The sequence below is a fragment of the Crassostrea angulata genome, chromosome 2 (assembly GCF_025612915.1).
Source record: "Crassostrea angulata isolate pt1a10 chromosome 2, ASM2561291v2, whole genome shotgun sequence".
Lineage (NCBI taxonomy): Eukaryota > Metazoa > Mollusca > Bivalvia > Ostreida > Ostreidae > Magallana > Magallana angulata.
In genome coordinates this window covers 6701983-6725536 of record NC_069112.1, presented here as the reverse complement: position 1 = coordinate 6725536, position 23554 = coordinate 6701983, and the positions used below count along the sequence as shown (strand labels likewise).

The 23554-nt window shown below is 32.2% G+C and overlaps 1 protein-coding gene across 1 annotated transcript in view; it reads left to right on the top strand.

Moving 5' to 3' along the window:
* Positions 1-6189: 6189 nt before the first annotated feature.
* Positions 6190-23554, top strand: part of LOC128170984 (uncharacterized) — a 35267-nt gene continuing 17902 nt past the window's right edge. Inside the window, 14 exon segments of the mRNA XM_052836746.1 lie at positions 6190-6237; positions 9934-10137; positions 10344-10508; positions 13204-13218; positions 14481-14752; positions 14962-15048; positions 15764-16153; positions 16307-16392; positions 16559-16622; positions 17316-17501; positions 19457-19674; positions 22177-22453; positions 22877-23041; positions 23274-23442. Coding sequence (XP_052692706.1) covers positions 6192-6237; positions 9934-10137; positions 10344-10508; positions 13204-13218; positions 14481-14752; positions 14962-15048; positions 15764-16153; positions 16307-16392; positions 16559-16622; positions 17316-17501; positions 19457-19674; positions 22177-22453; positions 22877-23041; positions 23274-23442 — 2344 coding nt within the window. The 5' untranslated portion in view covers positions 6190-6191.

The following is a 23554-nucleotide window of genomic DNA, read 5'->3' as shown; positions in this document are numbered from 1 at the left end:
TTCTCTTTGAGATTGCACGATTTCATATTGTAAACAAATGGTTGTTGTGCATGCAAGAAACAATAAAATGGCAAAAATGTTCCATCTTTTAATCCTTGAGAGTTTTGTTAACACAACAGGATCATACGCTGCACAAAAGCATGTAATTGTGCACAAAATGCAGACTACAAGCTAAGTCAAATGTACAGTATGCGACTAAAGAAAATTCAACGGTTAGCTAGGCATGTATTTCACTTCCAATTGTATCGGCAGGAAAATCACTATATGTTCTAATTCGTTCCACTCAACTGAACATAATTTATTTACAATAATAACAAAACACATGATTGGTGAAGGAAGCGCTTTTTTGCTGCATTTATTTACACGTACAAATACATAAAAAGATTCTTCAAACTTCTTTCTGAAATAAAACAATTTACATTTTATAGAATTGCAAAAGGCCAACAAGATCTTAAGAAATTTTGTAGAGTTTTTAAATGTCACTAAATAAGTGGGTGGTTGGGTGGGAATTGTGTAAATGCGGCAAAGAAAAGCCTTCGAATGAGTGAAAATCGTACTTAACTTGAATACCTGTTCTACAGGTTTTACGTTACAAATAGTAGCCAACGGCTACAGGTTTAAATATATAAAACCAAAACATATAACGTGTGTTCTAGTACCTATGATAAATTGATATACAAATGCGAGTTTCGTTGTGAAAGAAAAAGCAAAGTAGTTTTACCTAAAGACACGAAGACCACTAGGACCAATGACCAACACAAAGACCAGTGACCTATAATAAGCCCCCTTGTTATACGTTACTTGTTTGGCTATCGCTGTCTTCCGTGTGGTATATATCAACCGGGGGAAGGGGGGGGGGTTTAAGGGGGACTTAGCCCCTCCACCCACTTTTTTGTAAATTTATACATAGCAAAGACCATTTTTTTTGCTTGTCAAGTCCAGCCCCCCCCCCCCCCCCATTTCAATTTGCTTCCGACGCCACTGTATATTTTTTTTTTGAAAATACTTGTTTTAAATACCTACAAAAGGAGTTAACTAAATTCTTTCTGTCTCCGAAGCGGAAAAATCGACTCCCCCATAGTCTTTTTCGACTCCCCCATACTCTTTGTCGACTCCCTTGCATTAGGGGTTGTATACGATGACTGAGGTAAATTAATAAATTAAATATTTTTATAAAGTAATCAAAATTTTTGTATTTTATCTCTTTTAATGAGTATGTGATTGCCATTTTAAATTTGCCAGTGTAAAGTATATGTAAATACTACAAAATGTAAGCTCAGTTACGCCTTTCAAATGTCGATTGCCCCTTTCTCGCATTTTTTGGACTTTTCTTTTGGACAATACTGTCCACCATTTAAATGCCAAGTTAACTCGTACGTTTATTACTTCTTTTAAGACGTATGAGAGGGTCGTGGGCATTTGCAACGGCTTATTCCCCCAGATTCTTTCCTAAATATAATGTTGGAATGATAAATACATACATATTTCATTTTAGGCCTGTATAAGTGAATATATTCGCATTAATGCAAAACTAAGTCAAATAAAAAAAAAGGGGGAAAATTGACTAAGCTAATAGGATTTATATATCCGAACCTGAGAGAAATTCAAAGCAATGTGCAATGCACTTTGAAAAAATTAAGGACTTTGAAAAAAGTTTTCAAAGTGCGTCAAATTTGGGACCAAATCAACGCACTTTGAAAAAAAAAATTCAAAGTGCATTAAATTTTGGACCAAGTTGACCCACTTTGAAGTTTTTTTTTCAAAGTGCGTTAAGATGGTACATCAAAAATTTTTAGAATCGATACTCTAAACGCACTTTGAAAAAAATGTATAAATCACAATTTCTGGAATTGAATTTCTAATTTGTTGATAGTATGATGATTTGTTAACACTGGTGAATCTTTAATTTACCGTATTTGAGAACGGGGATGGGGTTGGGTTTGGGTGGTGGTGGGGGTTATTCAAAGATACCGGTCAATCACCAGTGCATCATGCATTTACTTGATTACAGGAAGAAGGACCCCTACCCCTCATTTTTCCTTCCAAAACATATGATATTCAGCAACTAAATCGCTTTAAAGCGGAAAAAGAAATATACTCTGTTGTAAATTGAGTACATGGAGTGATATTGAAAAAACGAGCTGGCCAAACAATAATTTCTCCAATGGTATGTTAAAGAATCTAATATACAAGTTTTAACATTCTGATTTTGTTTTCTTATCAAATAAACCACTTCAACATAAAAAGAAATTACATTAACAAACATTAAATTATTATAAACTTAAAATGAGCATTAGGATGTGGGTTTTTTTTTTTCTCGCACTGGTCTTCTAAAAGATCATATTGTTTTTGATAAACATAACTAATGTATCCTTTTATCATATTATGTTTGTTTACAAGCACATGCAATAAGCCAGTTTAAATACGTTATACATAGATCTCCATTATCAATATATACAAATTACATTCGTTCTTGTAAGCTCAGTATACCAAAAAAGAAGTAAATTTGATGTATACTCAAAATAGAAAAATGCAGTTGCTAAGCGATGAAGTTTATGTCATTTTTGGATAATTCAAATCTCCCGAAGTGTTTTTTGTGTGTAAATTGTTGATATTGTCTTATGAGAAAAACATTCTCATCTACAAACTGTTTATCAAGTTAGCTGAGAATGCAACGGGTTCTTTTTCAAACTAAACTACACAAGGTTAAAACAATCATTTATTGTATATAAAAGTATTGTTTATTTTGACTAAATCCTGAACAATTTCTTTTTCAAAGTGCGTTAATATCGACGATATCAACGCACTTTGAAAATAAACAAGCATTCTGAGAGTATTACATAAGCAATAGACGTCCCCTACCGGTTTGTAGAAATTTTTTGATAGACACCGAGCCCGATAACGAACCCGAACATTAAAAAATTTGAATATAAAAAATTAATTTTCTCGAAAATATGTCAACCAGACGCTACAAAAGTGTAAACTTGATCTGTAGTTTGACATTTTGAAGCTGCTCAGCAAGTTTCATGTCATTCGTCAAACCCATAGAGAAAAAAAAACAGTGGAAAACTGAAGTGGGACAGACAGACGGACGGACAGACAGACAGACGGACGGACGGACGGACAGACAGACAGACAGACAGACGAACTGACGGACGCAGAGGAAAGCTATAGTCCCCTCCGGTGAAACCGGTAGGGGACTAATAACACCTTAAGGTGTCGATATCAATGTGCATTAAAGTATATTATGATTGAAATATTTTCACCGGTTTAGAATTTTCTTTCACAGTATTCAACCAAAAAATACGTTTAAGAAAATTTGGGAAAGTAAAAAAAAATTATTGTTCTCAACGGGAAACGAACTCATGACCTACAGGTTTGTAGTGAACCCACTAACCCACTGCGCTACGGTGTAACATATCGATGATGGGAAAGAAACTCTTTTAAAAATATACTTGGTTTTATTGTTTATTTCGATAAATAGTACCACTCAACGTGAAGGTGTCGCATACCACATTACTTGTAAGTAATGAATTTTCCAATTATCAAATTAAATCTATTCATTTAACACATTTTTTAAAAGAGCAGTCCCCATGCAATTCGCCTCAGTTTAAATCGGCCAGTACTGGAATTGCATGCTTAGAGAATTATTTTTTTGCGTACTGCGTCATCAAAAAGAGGTGTATAGAGCCACCTTAAACAGACTTGAATCTACACTATTTGAGGATGCCTTTACAAAAATTTGAGCTCTCCTGGCCTACCACCCGGGACCATGATTTGAACAAACTTTAATCTAGAATATCTGAGAATGCATCAGCTCCAATAAAGGCTTTTCCGGTCAAAAGATTTTCTTAATATATCTTCTGTTAAAATTCACCCCCCCCCCCACCATTGTGGCCCCACCCTATACCCTGGGACCATAATTTGAACAAACTTTAATCTACATTTAATCTATATTTACAGTAACGTTAGCGCAATCGTGATAAATCAAAAATTCCGAACTAACACGCGAGTTGCTATCTTCTGTGTACCTGTAAGATAATTCTGTTGGTGTGACGGTGTTTTGTTTTGTTGTCAGACATTCAGTTTAGCTAAATAGAACAGATACTAAACAATCCGCTTTTTCTGTTGAAGTTTCAGTGTTCAGTGTTGAGTTTAGGTTTGGTTTTTTTATTAAATCATTTACTATAATAAGTAGGCATATTTAGCAAAGCGAGCTCAATGCAAAAAAAAAGAGCGCATACGAGCACATCAAAATGCATATACCTGGGGGGGGGGGGGGGGGGTGACATTCCAAAAAGGCTTAGCGAAGGGACTCCACAAGGCAAGCTGACAAGTTAGTTTTAAAAAAACACAGACATCGCTTTGTTGACACTGATATTATATATGTAAAAGAGTAAACAGGGAGGCCCATACCAAGTTCTGTGTAATCTTTCATATGCTTTCGCTGCAAAAAAGGCGGAACATCAACGGCGTCTAACACAAATGACTAATGAGATGCTAGCCGGTCCAGTATATGTGCTTGAATTCCTTCTTCATCATTGCTGTCCCCGTCAGATGAATCTACAGTGAGGCTCTAAGAACTTTACTTGCCTTCATCGAAACTTTCGCCCGAAGAAGTATCATTGAATAAATTGATGGAACCCGACATAATAGAAACAATATCTCAGCAAAAAAATACTGACTTGATTTTATTACGTTTTTATTTCATTATGATGTCATCAACGTTATTGGATAATTGTAGCAATTATTAGCGCATTTTTAAAGCTGTATTAGTCAAAAATAAAAAGGAGTCTTTTCTTGTTTCCGACTTGTCAAACATTTATTTGATTAATTGCTAATTAAATCAAGATGAAAGGAAATTAAAACAGTATATTTTTCTTTCTGTTTTATCATCGTACAACTTGGCATAGCTATAGTAATCAATGTTGATAATCTAACAAGGGCTATATTTTTGACGGAATATTGGCGTAGAAAAAAATCACTTTTCACAGAATTGAAGATTAATGAGTCTGTTTTAGCATTTTTAAATTTTTAAAACAATAACATTAATGTTGGATTTTTTTAACTAATGTGAACTAATGATATGATACTTGGGTTTAGAGTATGTTTTTAAACATGATTTGCATATCAAATTACATTTTATAAGCTTTATAAAGCGCACATTCTATACATTGATTTGTGTTAAAAATCACTAAAATCAGGGGTTTTTTTTCTCTTATTAGATGGTCAATATAAAAGCTTTTCTGCCAATTTATATTTTTGTACAAAGTCTTCATAATACGTAAAAATCAGAAATATTTTAATATTGGAAGCATAAAACAATAGTCAAAATATCTTCAAAATCTAAGAAAATTAGAGGAAATACGGGCTAAGCAATATCATTTTTAGTTTCAATATGTTTTTCCAATTAAATTGTATTAGCTGATAGACATTTTGATATTCTATCATTTCACTGAAGAACAGAATCTGAATGTCAACATAACTGCAAAGAACTTCATTTATTTTTATCATCCTTCAATTTGAGGAGAAAGGTGGTGACCTTGACCTGACCTTTATGCAAAAACAAGGAGGTCGATTAAACTGATAGATTTATTCAGTTATATGATCTGTTTGACTGTGTCAAAACTTAATGAATTCCTATGAAATGAAGGATGTATAATAACGAGAAGACTCCTTCCATAAAGTGTGTGATTGTGGGGAAAAAGGTATATGCGTCAAAATGCGTGACGGTAGGGCAACGGTATATGCGTTAAAGTGCCTGTTCGTGGGGAGGGGGTGAAAGTAATCTTTTTATAAATTGTAACACTCGCAATCTTTTTTTCTTTTTTTTTAAAAAAGCTCGAGTATTCATGAAAGAAAATGTATTTAAATTGTACTGGATGAGGCAAACTTTGTGAGAAATTTCGCTTACTTGTTGGTTGTCATTGGTTGAAATTGTCCTTTATTTCTTTTGTACAATGTAAAATGTTTAAATACTTATATCTTTTGTACTTCATAATTTTAAACAAATGCTGTCTAGAAAAAGAACCTTTGGTACAATAAATGCAATATTTATTGCCAGTGTCTCAACGATTTTGTCTAGAACCTCTTAAATTCAAACTAGAATTTCTAACTGTGGAGTACAGAATAGCGTCAGAAAATTTGAACAGAGACAATATACGTATTTTTATGTCTTTTTTCAGTAAGCTATGGAGAGGAGTTTTCTTCTTATTACCCTAACATTCGTTATGATAGGTAAGTATTATAAATCATTTAAAATTTTTTCCTTAGAAACAAAGCAATGTAAATGATAATGTTTAGAAACATAAACAGATTCTTTCACTATTATTTTTTTTTCTTTTTTCTTTTTGATAATTAAGAGGAAACAGGGAGTTGCAGTATAAAAAAATCATTTTTTTTATTAAACACGTTTTTATTAAGATGTCCACTACAACATATATCATTTCCATTACTTCATTCTTACCTTGAAAGGAGATATTTTGATAAGAAGTATCCCCCTTTTCTAACAATTTTTAACAATTTAAACAATTTGATTTTTCTGCAATTTTTTTCTTTAATGATATTTATCTGCAGATCATATTCATTAATTTTAAAAAGAAAAGAAAATTTAAAAATTGTTTTCAACATTGGCTTTTTTACATAGCAAAATCATGATTTTATCAATTTATTGGTGAAATCAGCACTTCAAATTTTGAAGTTTTTGATTCTAAACTTGAACAAAATGAGATTGCACAAATAATTGTCAATGATTTAAAAAAAATCATATATCAGCTTTAACACATGCTTTTTAACTAACAAAAAATTCATGAAGACTTTCTTGCCATTTAAGAGAGATACTAACAATAGGAATCACCACTCCCCTTATTCTGGAATTGTTACTTTTTGTGAAAAATTCTGTTTTGAACCATTAAAAAAAGTAATGCATTATTTAGATTTAGCAATTAACATACACAGATAATTATCATAATATATATCTGAATATATTAAACGCTTATAATTTTGTATATTTACGTTTCAAAAATTAAAAATGTTAAATTTGCCCACACTAAAAAACAACTTGCAAACTTGTAAAAATGACTACTTCAGAGCCATTAAGTAAGATAAAATGATCTATCAAATCCGGTATGACGTCATAATGGAAAAATGATATCGTACAGTCAAATCAATTATGATTTCATAATAGAGTTAGCACATCAAAACATCATTGCATTGCTAGTCACGTGATCATAGTGCTTTTCCCCCAACATGTAAAACAGAAAATAATATTAACAAAGAATATGGTATATCGTTTTAAATGTTAGTAGCTGGACGCGTTTAGTTAATACATGTTAAGATGTAAAAAGACAAAATTCGTTTAAAACAGTATGATTAAAATGCCCTTAATTTTTCAAAACAACTATAGAGACTTTGTCAAAGGTTTATCTGTCTTTAAAACACTGCCACATCAAATTTAATTAAGACAATATGTTTAGAAATTTAAAAAAAAAACGGGAATAATTAAAGTTTTAGAAATCTTGCTGATCTTTTTAAACGCAATAGAAGCAGTCTGTGTAGTTTCATGAGTTAGTCATGTCAATAGCCTTTTAGAGAGTTTTATTTCAACTAAGTTTATCGAAACTCGCTATAATAGTAAGTATGTGCAAAACAAAAAAATACTATTGAAGCCTAAAATAGGAACACAATACAAATTAAAACAAAGCAAATGATGCCAGCAAGCATCTCTAAATGGTGTTTGAAGCGACCAAATATTTACCTAAATAAATCTTATTTTTTCATAAAAATTAATATTTACGGATAACCCATGTATATTTACATCGCAACGTGTTACGGGGTTCAGCCTTATATACTATTATGCATGCGTATTCACTATAAAAACAACGCATGCAGGGTTTGCGAAGATTCTCCTACACAAGTTTGTTGATAGAAATGTCTTTTCCACCCAGCCCAGGTAATCATTGTTTAAATTTTTAAAATAACTTGAATTGTTATTTTGTAAGCGTGCGTTTTGTGTGTTTATTACAGTTGTTGCTACAAGCTAAATTTATATTGTAAGTGAGGCCCCTTCAGTGGTTATTTGACGTTTTTATATTTGTTAATTTAAATTTGAATTGAAATTGGTAAATCATTATTAATTATCGAGAAAGTGATGATATGTTCCGTTTAGAGATTCATTTTTACCTTGTATTCCATGATGATTGTTGACAGGTGAAGATCTTGTAGTTTTCAGCCAATTTTATATCTTAGTATTTATTTTGTTGGGCACACTATAGCCTAACTCACAACTTAAGCTGGTCACTTGGCCTGCTTGATAAAAAAAATTCTGCTGAACCTGACGAAGGGAAATCTAAAATTCCATTACCTGGGTTTCATAGAAAGTAAGGTCAGGTCCCTGGACCGTGATGGGGTGGCGAGATTTTCTGTCAATATGGCCTCGGCTAACTGTTAGTAACTTACAGTTGGGTACTGTTTATGTATACCGGATTTCCCGCCATAGCAGGGCACGGATTGTGTCTCCGCAGTCTCGCCTCCTGAAGACTGGACATATCGTCGTGGGCTTGTCTTCTCGGCCGCGCCGTCTTGCCAAGATCTGAATTGTTCTGACTTCCGTTTAACATTAGTCATCGCTCAGAGTTATGGAAATGGGTTGTATGGAACCAGATAAAAGTACAAACCATGCAATTTCGCAGTAAAAAAAAAGTTAAGCTGATCAATGACATCTACAAACAATAGAGCTCTGGAACCCGAATAAGTGTGTAAAATGTTTAAAAACTAATTACGCATTAGCCTAGATAAAAAGATCTAGTCCTCAGAAGACGTACAAGTAATACTGTTATAATTTCCTATATGATACTTTTAAAATTAAACCAGCGTTAATTTGTTTTGACAACAATAAGCTCTCTATGAAGCGGACTTGAGATACAAAATAATCAAAGTACAGACATCTGGGCTGATTTATTGTGTTTTTAATTTATAATACTAAAATAATGGACTTGATTTTTGTGCTTTAAAAGCGGTTAATCGGCTGAGAACTGTCAATTGTTTTATAAATAAAAACGTTGTACTAAACATTTGTTGGCCTATCAGTTTTAATTTTCATTAACGTTGAGAAATTAATTAGTTAATTATTTAATTACAGTGTAGATATAAACGGTCGCCATCGTTAAACTATATTGATAATGCATTATAGATTGTGGGGAAGTATGATACTAAACACCATTTAGATTAAATGTTTTAAACCCTGTTAAAACTTCCACAACAATCTGTATTCTCAACTTTCGAACAGTATTTCTCATTATGGAAAGACATAGAATAGGCTATAGGTGTAAGCAATCTATTCCGCCGCTCAGTAACTTGACGTTGGAGACTTGAAGTACTAAGAATAATACAAAGAACACTTTTATCAAGTGATGTTTATCAGACGTGCACTAACACTAAATAACTGATATGCTATTCATTCTACGTTCTAAGTTGTAACTACATTTTTGTGAACAGAACGATTTAAACAGTAGCTCAGACAACATCCGGTAAACACTGCACGGTACTTTTAGCCTGGCCATTGCTTACGCAATCATGCTGGCTAAATAGTTTAAGCTGTTGGTTTAATGATGCGACCATTTCTCGGACGTTGGAATATTTCCAAAACATTCGTACATTTCGATAAGGAAAATCATATCTTGAATGATCATAATCAAGATTTAAGTGCACGAAGAAACAGACAGAAGAAATTATCTTAAACTCATTCCTCTAGTACCTGCTATTTAGATCAAACTGTGTCATTAAACTTGACAGTCAGTGATAAGAAAGTTCATTATACAACAATTACATAGGGCAGCGTACAAAGCGTAATATGATAATATTAAACAAGACTCTGTTCAATTAACGCAATAAACTAGGGTAGGTTTGTTAAAACACAATAGTCTTATCTTGTAGTAAGTGCTCAGAATGAATGTTCAAAGAACATATACAAAGAACTGGGAGATCTAACGAAGAGAAGTCCAACCTTTTTGATGGACGCCGTTCCTATCTGTGACAGGTATCTTGTGAAGGATTGGTACGTTGCTGTAAACCATAAAATGCCAACAACTGCACCTGAACTGGGATCTTGTGGAACATTGTATCCGATTTGGCTTGATGGTGATATATATATATATATATATATATATATATATATATATATATATATATATATATATATATATATATATATATATATATATATATATATATATAAGGGTTTTTTTTTTAAGTATGTTGAGATATGCATTATATAATTCATTTGGCTACGTTTTTTATATTTAAATTGATGATTTTTTTAAGAATCTTGTTTGCTTTCTATCAAGATACCTTGCCTGAATTACAAGGAACAACGAAGTCAGTAAGTCTTTGCCAAGTCGGCTTTGGTAACCAATGTTCACAAAGCCATTCAATACGTGTAACAAACTGCGGGACTTTTTTTGTCTATGAACTAACTCCCCTTGATATTTGCCAGTCAGCTTATTGCTTTGGTGAGTTTTAATAAACAAGTTTTGAATTCATAACCAACATAATCTTATTTTACTTCTGATAAATTAGGATTGTTGGATGTCTGTAGCCATTTTAATGTTCAAAGAATTTACTTGCGACAAGAAAGAGAAACTCCTAAAAGGACAATGTAAAATTTTAAGAATTTCAGCCGGAGATTTTCTTTACTCTATCATGTGTCAATGGCAAAAAATTATGTTTATCATTAAGGAATATTTAATGTATAAATTAGTTAGCCCCATACCTTCTAAATTGATATTTTTTTCATTGACAATAAACAACGGTGTTTGAACCTATCGTTTCTTATCTAAATCATTTTATCAGGTCACCTTAGCTGAAAGCTCAAGTGAGTTTTTCTGATCACATTTTGTCCGTCGTCCGGCTGTTTGCAGCTGCTACGTCGTCTGTAAACTTTTTTTAAACATTTTAAAGTTTTTCTCTAAAACGGCTTGGTCATTTACAACCAAATTTAGCACAAAGCATTCTTATGGGAAGGCGAGTATAAATTGCAGAAATAAAATCCAGTTTGCATTCAAAGCAGGGAAAACCTTGGAACTGTGAAAATAAGGGGTGGATTTTTAAAATTCTGTTTTTAAGAACTATTGAGTCAACTTCAACGTAATTTAGCATAAATCCTTCTTATGAAAAGGTGCTGTAAATTGCAAAATTAGGGGCTTATTTTGTTTCAAGTTCGAGTTAAAGGACCGAAAAGAAAGGTTCGGTCATTTTATAACTTCGAGTTCGGTATACTATATTTCGAAAACGGGGTTCTTTTTAAAAGCAGTCATGTTGGACGAATGATAAAAGGGTCGATCTGACAGAGATGAATTTGTTTGTTGTGCAACAGTTTCCATGCAAAGAAAATCTTTGAAACATGCCAGATTTCACTTTTTACGGTGGTGTTAGCTTGTTCTGATTTTTGTTTTATTTCCTTGCGTTTTGTTTTATAACCTGGGCCTATCGCATGTATTTTTACGTATTAAATTATTCACTGACCTCGGTAAACCAGACATTTGACTGGTTACCTGTGGAAAATAAGCAAAGTCTGGTGAATTAACAACGTCCTAAAATACATTTTATTCTATTGATAATTCGGTATTATCTTTTGCTCAATGGTTAATAAATGCAGTGTGTTTTTTTTAGATGTTCAGCATTTTCTTCCGTCTGTTCAACTTAAGCAGAGTTTAATATCGCCCACAGAAATATGAAGATATATATTAAATGATTCATTCTGAAAAATAAATTTTGCTCTTAATTTGTTTTAGTGAATGTTTCTTCTGTTAAGTTGTTTATAATTTTCTATTTTCAAACCATATTTGAGTGTCAAGCTTCGTCTTATAAGCAAGATACAGACCTTTGCTCAAAATTCCATGTTTGTACACAGAGCTGAGGCCAATTTTTTACTTTATAAATACTGGATAGGATATGCCAAGTTAAAGAATCTGAAGATGAATGTTACAGTAATTAACTCATATGTTCAAAAAATGACTTGTGAATTGTGAGCTTTCTATCTTGCTTATAATTTTAAAATTGCCGCTGAAATTTTGGTTGATCTTTAGAAATGTCTTGCTTAACGTGAAATACTTGTACAAAAAATTAGATGGATGATATGATATGCCATAACTACTCTCTGGGGTCCTTCCTTATACGATAAGTATTTGAAGTCTATTTCAATTTTGATAGTTTTTCAGACTCGAGTAAATAAAAACAACACCGATGAAACAGTTTTTATAGTTCTGATATATTTCTGTCAAGAAGATAAAGGCAATATCGCTTATTCTTAAAAGATATTACATCGGAAAATCGGAAAATCCAGGTTCGTAGCCATTCATTGTTTTTTTGCAGAAAGATGTAAATATTGGACGCCCTCCCCCCCCCCCCCCCCCAAAAAAAAAGAAAGAAAAAAAAAACAAAAAAATTAAATATTCTGTATTAAATCGAGTATATTTGCTCTTCAACATATCACGTGACAACATTTTTCTTTCGAGTGTATTTTATTGATCAAGATAGTAAGTATATGAAACGTCACACGAGTTTACATCAGGTAAACAACAGTCGCTCAAAATAGGGATAACCAAACCAATTGAATGTTTTAATGTTTTCAATTTGAGGAATGGGGCATATTGAGGGGTAAAGTTTCTTCTTTCACATCCATAGGAAATTGTTAAATAAAATACAATAACGAGTATGATATATTATAAAAGTACGATAACTAGTACGTAGTTTAGGGAGAAAATATAATTATGAATAATCTCATATAATTTGGTCACTTTAAAAGTGTGTGTGTGTGTGGGGGGGGGGGGGGGGGGGGGGGGGGGGGTAGAGGCAAAACAAAAAATAAAGAGAATTGCAAGTAAACAGTGTGCACCTAGTACAGAATTAAAAATTATATATTGCATTATCGGATCTTCTTCTTTTCGGTAAAATGGTATTTCAGAAAGGTGGAATGTAAAAGATTAAATGCATGCAAAACAGGTAATAAAAATTCGGATACTTAATGGTATTTTTTTTTGTTATTCTACCAAGGGGCAATATGATACAATATCCTTTGAACGCCCATATTGAGTCGTTATTGCTCAGGTGAGCGATGTGGCCCAATGGGCCTCTTGTTATTTTTATGTCAGATATTTGTCCATAATTTCCAAACGTTATTATAAATTCTATATATTTTTTTTTCAGAGAAAACTGAGACTTGTAAGTGTTGTTTCTCACTGTTGTTGAAATGCCTTTTAAATAAATTGTTTAATTGCTTAACGATTAATATTCCATATACGTGTATGAGACCTATTATTTAGAAAGATATATAAGCAATCATTAAATATAACAAACAAAACAGCATTAGAGTCACACGAATTTTTTTCTTTTATACCTTCATATACATGAGATCTTAACGTTTAAAAACTAAATGTATCCTAATGGTATTTACATAATTTGAAACCGATTTTTGTGATATGTTGTTAATATGTGTTTGTGAGGTATACACGTAATTTATTATAATAGACTAAGTGAAAGGGGGTCATATTTGACCTTAATTATCATCATTTCATATTATTAAATGTGCAAACATTAATGTATATGATTGTGTGGTTATTTCTACATGCCCGCTCTTCAGTAGTCTAACATCGTTTATGTTTTAGTTTAGTTTGATTACTAAACGAATTTACAATTTTTTTGCGATTTTTGTAATAGTAATGACATGTCAAAAACCGTACAATTTTATAGACCTATTAAATATTTGTAAATTATAATATTGCATTTTTGATACTTTTCTTTACGTAAATGCATGCTGCCTAGATTATTATTTTCTATTGATAAAGTAGCTAAGTCAAGCTAAATGTTTGTTTTAATAAATCGAATTAATTAAAATTAGAAACGTGTCTCATCATTAACAGTTTAGATACGCTGATATAATAAGTTAAATACTGATCTATGTTGTAAACTTTTCTACTCAGTTTAACAAAAAAAAACATGCATGATGTCATATCTTATTAATGAAATATGTCATGTTAACTATACAACTAGCCAAAGTGTAAAAAAAATTACATGTATATAATATCATTGTAATCCCTTTTATAACTATATCATTGGCGTTACTATATCAATTCATTATGTCAGTAGCATGGTTTATACATAATCATTGTTAGAAAAGTAAACAATATCGAAATATGCAGAATTAAAGACAGATACCCGATAATTAAATGATTGTCAGTTATCAAGATAATTTAGGCATGAGTTACAAGGTAGGAAAATATAAATTGATGCGTTTCCTCTCTTAATGTGTACAAAACAATTCAAAAGTGTAACACTACTCCGAAGATTCATCATAAAGTAATGATTTAGTGTTTAAATATACTTATGATTTAATTATATAGGCAGCAGAGAAATCAATTATTGTATATTTAATTCGAATATGAAATCACAATAATTTTGATCATTTAACTACATTAATGTGAAAGGTGTCAATGGCGTTCCTTCAAACCTGGCCGTTGCATATCACGGAGTTTCATGGAACACAAAACATTATGGGTTACAAACAGTTCACGATCCCGACGTCAATTTAGTGTGTCAATTCGATCGATTACCTGACCAGTCCCTCTACTACGATGTCACGTGGTATGTTGATGACACAGAGGTCCTAACAAATCAAACAGTGTCATCTAAGTCCTCTGATCTGGCTCTGCTGACTGGATCACAGATATTGGCAAAAGGAAAGAAGGCGAACTCTATGGTACATTTGTAATTGAGCTGAGTTTTGCTTACATTCTTCTAAAATGATTAACAGTTATTTACATAAAAGGGCATGTACTTTGAAAAGATGTGTCAACTGGCATCTGTATTAGAGAACTTATTGAAAATTTGTTTGCTTTGAAAAAAACCCACAAGGAATGCTACATGTTTAATTCTGTTTTATCTTGTTTTGATCATTTTTTTAACAAGGTACAGTGCATTGTTGGAGCAAAACTAAGTGCAACAGGTGTACGATGTAATACATCTTCAAGCCCATTGTTCTTTGCAGGAATAAAGGTTTGAAAGTTTTTTTAGCAAGTAATACGCGGAAAACAGCGCTCACAGTTCTTTGTAATGTAAACAAAGCTGAGGGAATGGTTTTGTTAACATTTTGAAAATCCCAGGTTTAGACCTAAAATAAATGTGACAAACACTTAAACCTGTTTATTTATGTTCGTCGTAACAAATTAACCCTGATTGCATAACAAAGGATAATGAGCCCTGTATCTCGCTTATAAGTCTTCAACTTGCACTCAAATTTAAGTTGATCAATAGCAATTCATTAGTAAAGCATTGCAAACAATAGAACAGAAATATAAATTTTGACCAAGTTATTAAAAATCAATCTAGACTTGTATTTTTGTTTTGTACTTTATATCTTTGTTCTGATCAAAATTAAGGTGGATTCAATAAAACTCATTATATTTGCTGTATTGACTTTGTGTTTAACATATTCTTTTTAACCAGTGGAAAATAAATCTTCACTAAAAGGTTTAATCCTTTCCCCCTTTTACGACTCATTCGAATGCAGTAATATTATAAACAGAAATGTTTTAAATCATAATGGGTCATGTTGCTTTATTCGTGTGTATTTCATTTTCTGTAATAAGGATGAAATAATATTATTTTAAAATTAGAGTTAAAAGAATCAAATAAATTTAAGTATTCATTTTGTTTGTGTAATGAAAGGCTTGGTATGGTTTACGAAGTATTGTTGAAATCTACATCTTAGGTATTAACTCCAACATTGACAATCGCTAGAGGAGGACATGGACAGGTGAAAATACAGTTTACGATTCCTTTTGTGAATAGACAGTTGGTTTATCTTAAATCCGAATATCAGGACGAATTAAAGATTAGTATTGGGGTTCATGGTGGATCCGTTGCTTGTGACGATCTAAACAAAAACTTTTGTGAAAAAAAAGTGTATGCTTACAAAAAAAGGGAATCGGATAAGTACAATACCGATGACTGGAAAGTTATTCACAATATCGCAGTCTACAATAAAGATGATGTCAAATACAATCTCATTGACAAACACATCACACTGCGCCTTGAGACGGGGGGCACATCCGGTACCGGAAGCAAAATATTTGATAAGATCATTCTTCCAGATATTCAGGTGATTTTACTAATTTTTTTTTTTCAATTGTGTCTTTTTTACAGTTCTAAACTATTTTAGAAATGCATAGTGTATTGATTATTCAATTTTTAATTTTGAAGAAAGAAATAATGTTAATAAACATGAATTGATTCTATTGTTCTCAAATCAAAGGTTTTTATCGAGGACACAGACCCGTCCTGGAAAGGAGCTTATTGTGCATCCCACACTGATCCGCATATGAAGACTTTTGACGGAAAGTAATGTGGAATTTACAACTATACCATAAACTATAAAATCAAAATATCTTTTTGTATATATATTTATGATTTGTTCATACATAAACAACTATGTCGGTTTTATTTCCAAATAGTTAGATTTAAAAAAGCTTGTGACTAAGAAGTCGATTATGCATTTTCGTAATAGGTATTATGAATGTCAATTAGATGGAACCTTCATCTTGTATCGAAACTCACACTTCAACCAAGAGGTTTGTACCTAAATACATAACAGTTTTTGTTAACTTTACACAATTTATTATATTTACATTTACTAAGTATTATTCCCTCTATTTCTTACGGAAACTTATAGTTAATTCATAGCTCTATAGAAACAGCCAGATTGAAATCTACACGCCTCGTTTATTGATTGGTCGAAATCTACAGCGGCTGAAACTTGACAAGAAAGTGACAGGACCAAACTTGACACGCCCAGTCTATCAATTGGTCGTGATCTACAACTACCTAGGAAAAATCACGGACTGCACGAAATAATCATGACGACGTCAGACTCAAAGTCTCTTAGGAGACGATTTGGCTGTTTCTTTTAGTTAACGTACTTACGTACATTAACAGTAGTTTAGTGAATTTTACTTACTTTTCAATTGGATAAAGGAAAGATGTTGATAGACACATTAAAATGCTTTCTTTGATGATTCATTTGGGTAATGAAGGTAGCGATCATTGCAGAAAAAAGTTACATAACGCGGGTTATGTAAATTTTTTCTGCAATGATCGCTACCTTCATTACCCGAATGAATCATCAAAGAAAGCATTTTATTGTTAAAATGATAACAACTGTATATGTATGCATTTGATATCTCAAATAAACAAGAGCGAATGAGCATTCATATCCGGAACAAATGTGGGTTTTACAGCCTACTAGTATTTACTTTTTTTTTAAGGTACAAGAAAAACATCACCTATGCTATCTAGCCTATTCATATCCACGATGCAGCTGTGCTGTTGCCGTACGTTCAGGAAAGGACGTGTTCATGGTTGACATATGTAACTCCAAATCCATCATACATTTTCCATCTTGTGGGGATAAAGTTTTAAAAGTCATAAAAACAAATGATAGATACTACAAGGTACATTAACATGTGTTGGGTGGAAGCTTCATTAAAGGGGCATGGTCACGATTTCGGTCAAAATAATTTTTCGCCTTTAATATCTACAATGCTTAAAAGAGGCATTTTTAATAGGCAACCGATATTTGAGTGCCATTCGTTGAGTAATAAGCAAGTTACAGAGCTTGAAATTCTTCGCTATGTAAACAAAGCTTTTGTTTACATTTTGAACGTCGAAGTAAAAATTTCGGTTTTAAGCCTAAAACGAATGTGTTTAACGTTAGGAACTGTTTATTTATGCCTACAATAACTAAAAAATAGACAATTTTTTTAATGGTATGTTGAACCTATGTAAACAAAAACAGGGCACGAGCCTTGTTTACATGACAAAGATTTGTGAGCCCTGTATATAGCTTAAAACTCAACGAATAACTCCCAAACGTTATTTGATCATTCGAAATGCATTTTGAAATCATTGTAAATAATAAAAACATAATAATAAAATTTGACCAAAAGCGTGACCATGCCCAACGGTTGAAGTATATGGGTAAAAGAAGACAACTCAGATTTTTTTTATTATAAAGAAAAAACCTCATACTTCATATTTTTAACCGGGTTTTCTAACGGAAAAATCCGGTAATTGAAATGGTAAAAATGGCGGGCGGGCGGATGTTCAGCTGCCAAAAGGGTACCCCTATTGTACGGACAAGCTTATCTTTTAAAAAGATTGGTGAGCTAGCGCTGTAGCCATCATAAAACACAAAAGCAGAATTCTAAAACATCGGTTTACATTTCTGTATCGATTAATTAACGATAGGAGGCACAGTGGTGTATTGGAATTGTGCTGGAGTGGGGTCTCAATTTAGAATTGTGAATCTAGAGTGGGCTTCACATCGCCAATGGCATAGCTTACTGACTTTGCCTTAATCATGTATCTACCGTTATTTCAATTTCGAGGTGAACATTTTCAAGAGCCATTAGTACTGTTTTGTAGCAATCGTATCTTTTCGGGCCTTTCCGGCAAGCTCGGAAAACATATCCGAAGTTGTTTTCCAAACTTGAAGGAATTTAAGATAAAGCTAGCTATAATCAATTATAATATTGAAAATAACTTTGCATTATTAGAACTAAGCTACTGTTACTTTTTGACATTTACAATAAAACACAAAACTTCATGTGAAGATGATAAAACGAAATTCAAATGGTACAGTTTATTTACAGTAGTACAGTATTCTTAGAATCCCCTACTATGGAGTCAATCATGCGTGAAAAAGACTAACGTAGTTGCTAGCGCTCGAGAGCGCTAGCAATAACTTCTCCTACAGATTTCAAGAAAGGAACTTGTTCTTTTGCAGATCAATTGTACATATATCAGAAGTGTGCATATGGCTAGGATTTTAATTTTCTGATAATTTATGAAAAAAATACCAGCTCTTGAACTACGTCATTTTCTTGCAAAATATTGCATATATAGGGTACCCTCATTGTATGGATAGCTCCTCCTACAGTTTGCAAGACATAACGTTGGTTTTTTTTTTGCAGATCAATTGTACATATATTAGAACTATGCATATAACTTGGATTTTGATTTCTGTTGATTTATAAAAAATATACGCTGATGGGCTTAATTAGGCAAAATATTGCATATAGGGTACCCCTAATCTAGGGTGACTCTTACAGTTAGAAAGTTGTTCTTTTGCAGATCAATTGTACATATAATAGAAATATACATATTGCTTTAATTTTGACATCTGATAATTTATGTAAAAATACCAGCTTTGAACTAAGTTTTTTTTTATTTTTTTGCAAAAATATTGTATATAAATATCTATATTCTCTTGAAAGGTAGTGTTCATTGATTAAGGGTTGACAAACTGATTATGGATACTCTTCACAAAAAAGAAAACCTGGTTTGCTGTAATATTGACAGCTTTTCCCTTGTTTTAAAATTGTTTTATTCTTAGTTTTATTTTCAGATAATATTGCCAACCGGGACGTTAGTTGAAATTAAATTTGTTTCGTGGCCAACACATAACGATTGGCATTTAAACGTCGACATATTCCCCTCTCCATCTGATGTTGGAAACTCGTCAGGCTTATGTGGAGTTTTAGATGGAAATTACAGAAACGATGCCACAGGGACGGTTGACAACCCCCATCTTACTTATCCAAACGATTTTTCAGAATCTTGGAGGTACATTTGTTAGAATAAATGTGGCATAATCTCATTTGTAAGACTAGGCCATTAATAATTGTTTTACATTGGCATTAAATGTCACACAGTCATGATCAATAATTATACGCTTCACGAGATTGGCATCCAAACATTTAATTAATTTTAATTTAATTATTTGCAAAATGTTGGATTACTTAGAAAAAAAATAAAGCTAATAAGGTAAATAACTGACTGCCTACAGAAATGTTCTCGCGGATTTAAATGTCACACTTTCATTGATTTTAACCCGACACATGGCTGTGTGATATTATTTGTTACGTGGCGACTTTTAGTTGACCTAATATTGTTTATACGTGATCAGTAAAGGACTATATAGTTTTGGTTTGAGCCTTAAATGGCCTTCTAAAGTGAACATAATCATTTTACTGTAATTCTTTGTTTTATTTTTACAAATATACATTTTAAGTTTTTTCATAATTTTCATTTTGATTTTAGTGCCCACAATTTAAAAATATGACATTATAAAGTGTACCTTTTCCCGATATTTTCTCATTTTTGGGAGTTGATTTCAATCAACTCTCCTATGCAGTTACTCTGGCAAACCGAAAGTGAAACAGTGTTTGGACCTAAGCACAAATCAGCACCGCTGACAAGACTTAATTCTTGAAAATAATAGAAAATTCAAAGTAATGTATGCTGTAGCATTGTTTTTCAAGAAAATCTATCAATAAAAACTTTGAAAATAGTCAGATTTTATATAATACGAACAACTAAGAAATGTTTATAGTCTTATGTATTCCTACGCCAGAGTTTAATATAGCCTCGTTCAACCAAACGCTCGGCTGTCTCCGTAAATCTCCGACAAGCAGAAAGGCTCTCTTGCTTGTCGGAGATTAACGGAGACAGCCGAGCCTCTGGTTGAACGAGACTAGAGTTCGATATCAATAGTGCTTGGATCCATAAAACTTTTAGAAGTGCTTCGATTACTTATACATAGTTTGAAATCTATCTTTAAATATTACACAACATGATTCATATGGGGTTTCTCGAAGTTCTTGTCGGAAAAGTCTAAAATTCATATAATAAAAAAGTGCGTAATTCAAATACAGACTAGAAACTAATTGCCATGCAAGATAAGTTGATTTTAAGATAAATGATAATCGATTAAATCAACTCCCGTCAGTACTTCAGTACTTTGATTAGTATAAAACGGCTTGTTTTGAGGCAGTTTTTCTTTAAGGAAACATTTAGCGACTACTTGAACAAACACAATATTTTCACCAAAGATATATCTCTCCAATACTTATAAGTGACAAAAAGTTCGTTCTTGTTCAAAGAATCGCTCTATATTTCCCATTCGAAAAAAAATTGATTTTGATTGAATTATAAAAATAGCATCACTTCTGACGTCATATACTGCCAGTGAGTGCATACTAATCAAATAAATAGGTGAAAAACATATTTTATGTCAACTCTTTTATAAAATAACACAACAAATTAATGTATCTTAATCATTTTAAAAATAGCGAATTTTGGGGGCCATATTTGACTAACATCATATATAATTCTTTCATATGGGGCGAGAACGAAGCTACACATTATGTAACGATGTTATCTTGCCAACTGCATTTGTATGTATTGTATATGATGAATTAAACAACGACAATATTTAACATTTTATATAACAATGTTACAAGTTTCCATTTGGGTACATTTTGGGTACAGAACTCGCCTTAAATTACTCTAAGAATGAGGCTATAATGCTCGGGGAGAGGTACATCTCGTACCGACGGTGTATGGAATATACAGTGTCTCCACGTAATTGCTGTTAACCATTATTTTCTAACAATTTAACAGGAGGTAAGACTTATTTTTATGTTCCGCTGGTCGGGTATATATTCGGTAATAAATTGGTTGTCCCCTTCAAATTATGTATAAATTTGAGCACTTGCACTTACAAATTACGCCACACTATTGTCTTTGCAGAAGAAAAATATGTGTGCGTCGTAAAAACGTTTATATTTTTTAGCAATCAAATATTAAAAGTAAACAGAGTTAAAGCAAATATTTCGAAGACTATTTGGAAAATGAGAAATTTCAAAAATCTGACTCTTATATATATCATATAATTATTATAATGTCTCAATTAGTAGGTTTCGAGAAAACAAAACAAGTAATGATTTATAAGGTTTGTTACTGACTGACAACGGAAATAAATCAGGTAAATAAATTTCATAGCTAGACGGCTTGGCATCGTCTATGCCTTAATGAGACTTTTAAACTTGATGTATTTTCTTGTAAGTCATTAACAAACATAATAAGTAGTAATGTCGGGCTGTTAAAATTATAAAGGGTCAATTTTCCGTTTAATGAGCTTTAAAAACCGAACATTATTCAGCAGACAGTCGGTAAATAGGCTTAATAAGAAAACATATTCAACATTTCAAGAAATGTTCTTTAAACATTTATGTGTTATTATTTTTTTCAATTTATTTTATTCTGCTTATATCCTTTTGGAAGGGTTAAAGGCAACGAAGTCGACCTGTTTGATTCTACCTCCTATAATAATCTTGAGTCTATATCGGAAGTGTTGGATCGCGTTTGCACATGTAAGAGACATAGTCCAACTGCACGTACCGGTGACATTGAATGCAACTATGGAACATATCAGAACTGCAAGTTTGTTGTCGGTAAACAATACCACTGTATTTTGAATCCCGAAGGTCAGTTACGAAGAAAGAGAGACTTGCGTCATTTGGAATTGATGTTTTCGAACGCTCAAACTAAAAATAAACCAGTAAGACTTAATTTAATTCTTCATATCAAAATCACCACTATCATAAAGAATACACAGATAGTGAAATAAAATCAAATGGTTACAAAATCTGGTATAAGACAGTATGGAATAAATATACTCAGGTGTAGCCATGAACAAATAAAGATAATTTATCGTTGACTTATTGCTTATTTTATGTTACTTCTTGAAATAATAAATATTATTTTACACTTACATTTTAAGAAAATAGAGCACGGTCGGTTATAACTTGTGTACAAACTCTCAATATATATGCAATTCTTTTTTTCAAACCCTTAAACTTAAAATGAGAAAAAGGGTATACAGAAAACAACGATAAAGAATACAAATATTAACAACTCATTTTGAATATTAAAACTTCCCACTTTTTCAAAATTTATTTTACTTATAAACGCATAATTGCAGGAAAGAAGACACAAAAGAGAGGTAGTTCCAAATATAAAATCTTATGAAGAAGCTGAAACCATTTGCAACACTGCCTTCCAAGGATCGACGTCGTATCAGATATGTCAAGAATACGTGACTGACCTAAGCAACATGTCATTGATCAACTGTATATCTGACGTCATGGTTTGTGTTTTCTGTGAATTGTACACCCATTTTCCGGTAGTGTATTTCGGAGATAAATTTGTGAGCTTTATCTTGTTTGATCAGGGTAAGGATTAGTAAAAGTTTTTACCTAATTGATTCGTGTTGTTGGTTAGAAGATATCAAAACCACTCAATGAACATTAGAACCAGCTTTGAATAAAAACATACATGCAATTATTTAGAAAATAGTTTGATTTGAACGTGTTTTAAAGATGACAGGCGATGACAACTTTACACAGATACATATAGAGGCTGCCTTGGAGCAGTGCTCTGTTTTTGTTGTTTTAAACACAACTTTTCAAGAAACAGAGCCTGAGATTACATATACGATAGAGACGTTTTGTCAGAACAACTGCAGCGGACATGGAATTTGTAATGCTGGTAAGCTTATGATAAAGTTTAGTTACTAGTGAAAAAAATAAAATGCTTACCACTGGTAACGTGTGTGTCTAAATTATTTAAAATCATACTGTGTATTTTGATTGTAATAAAT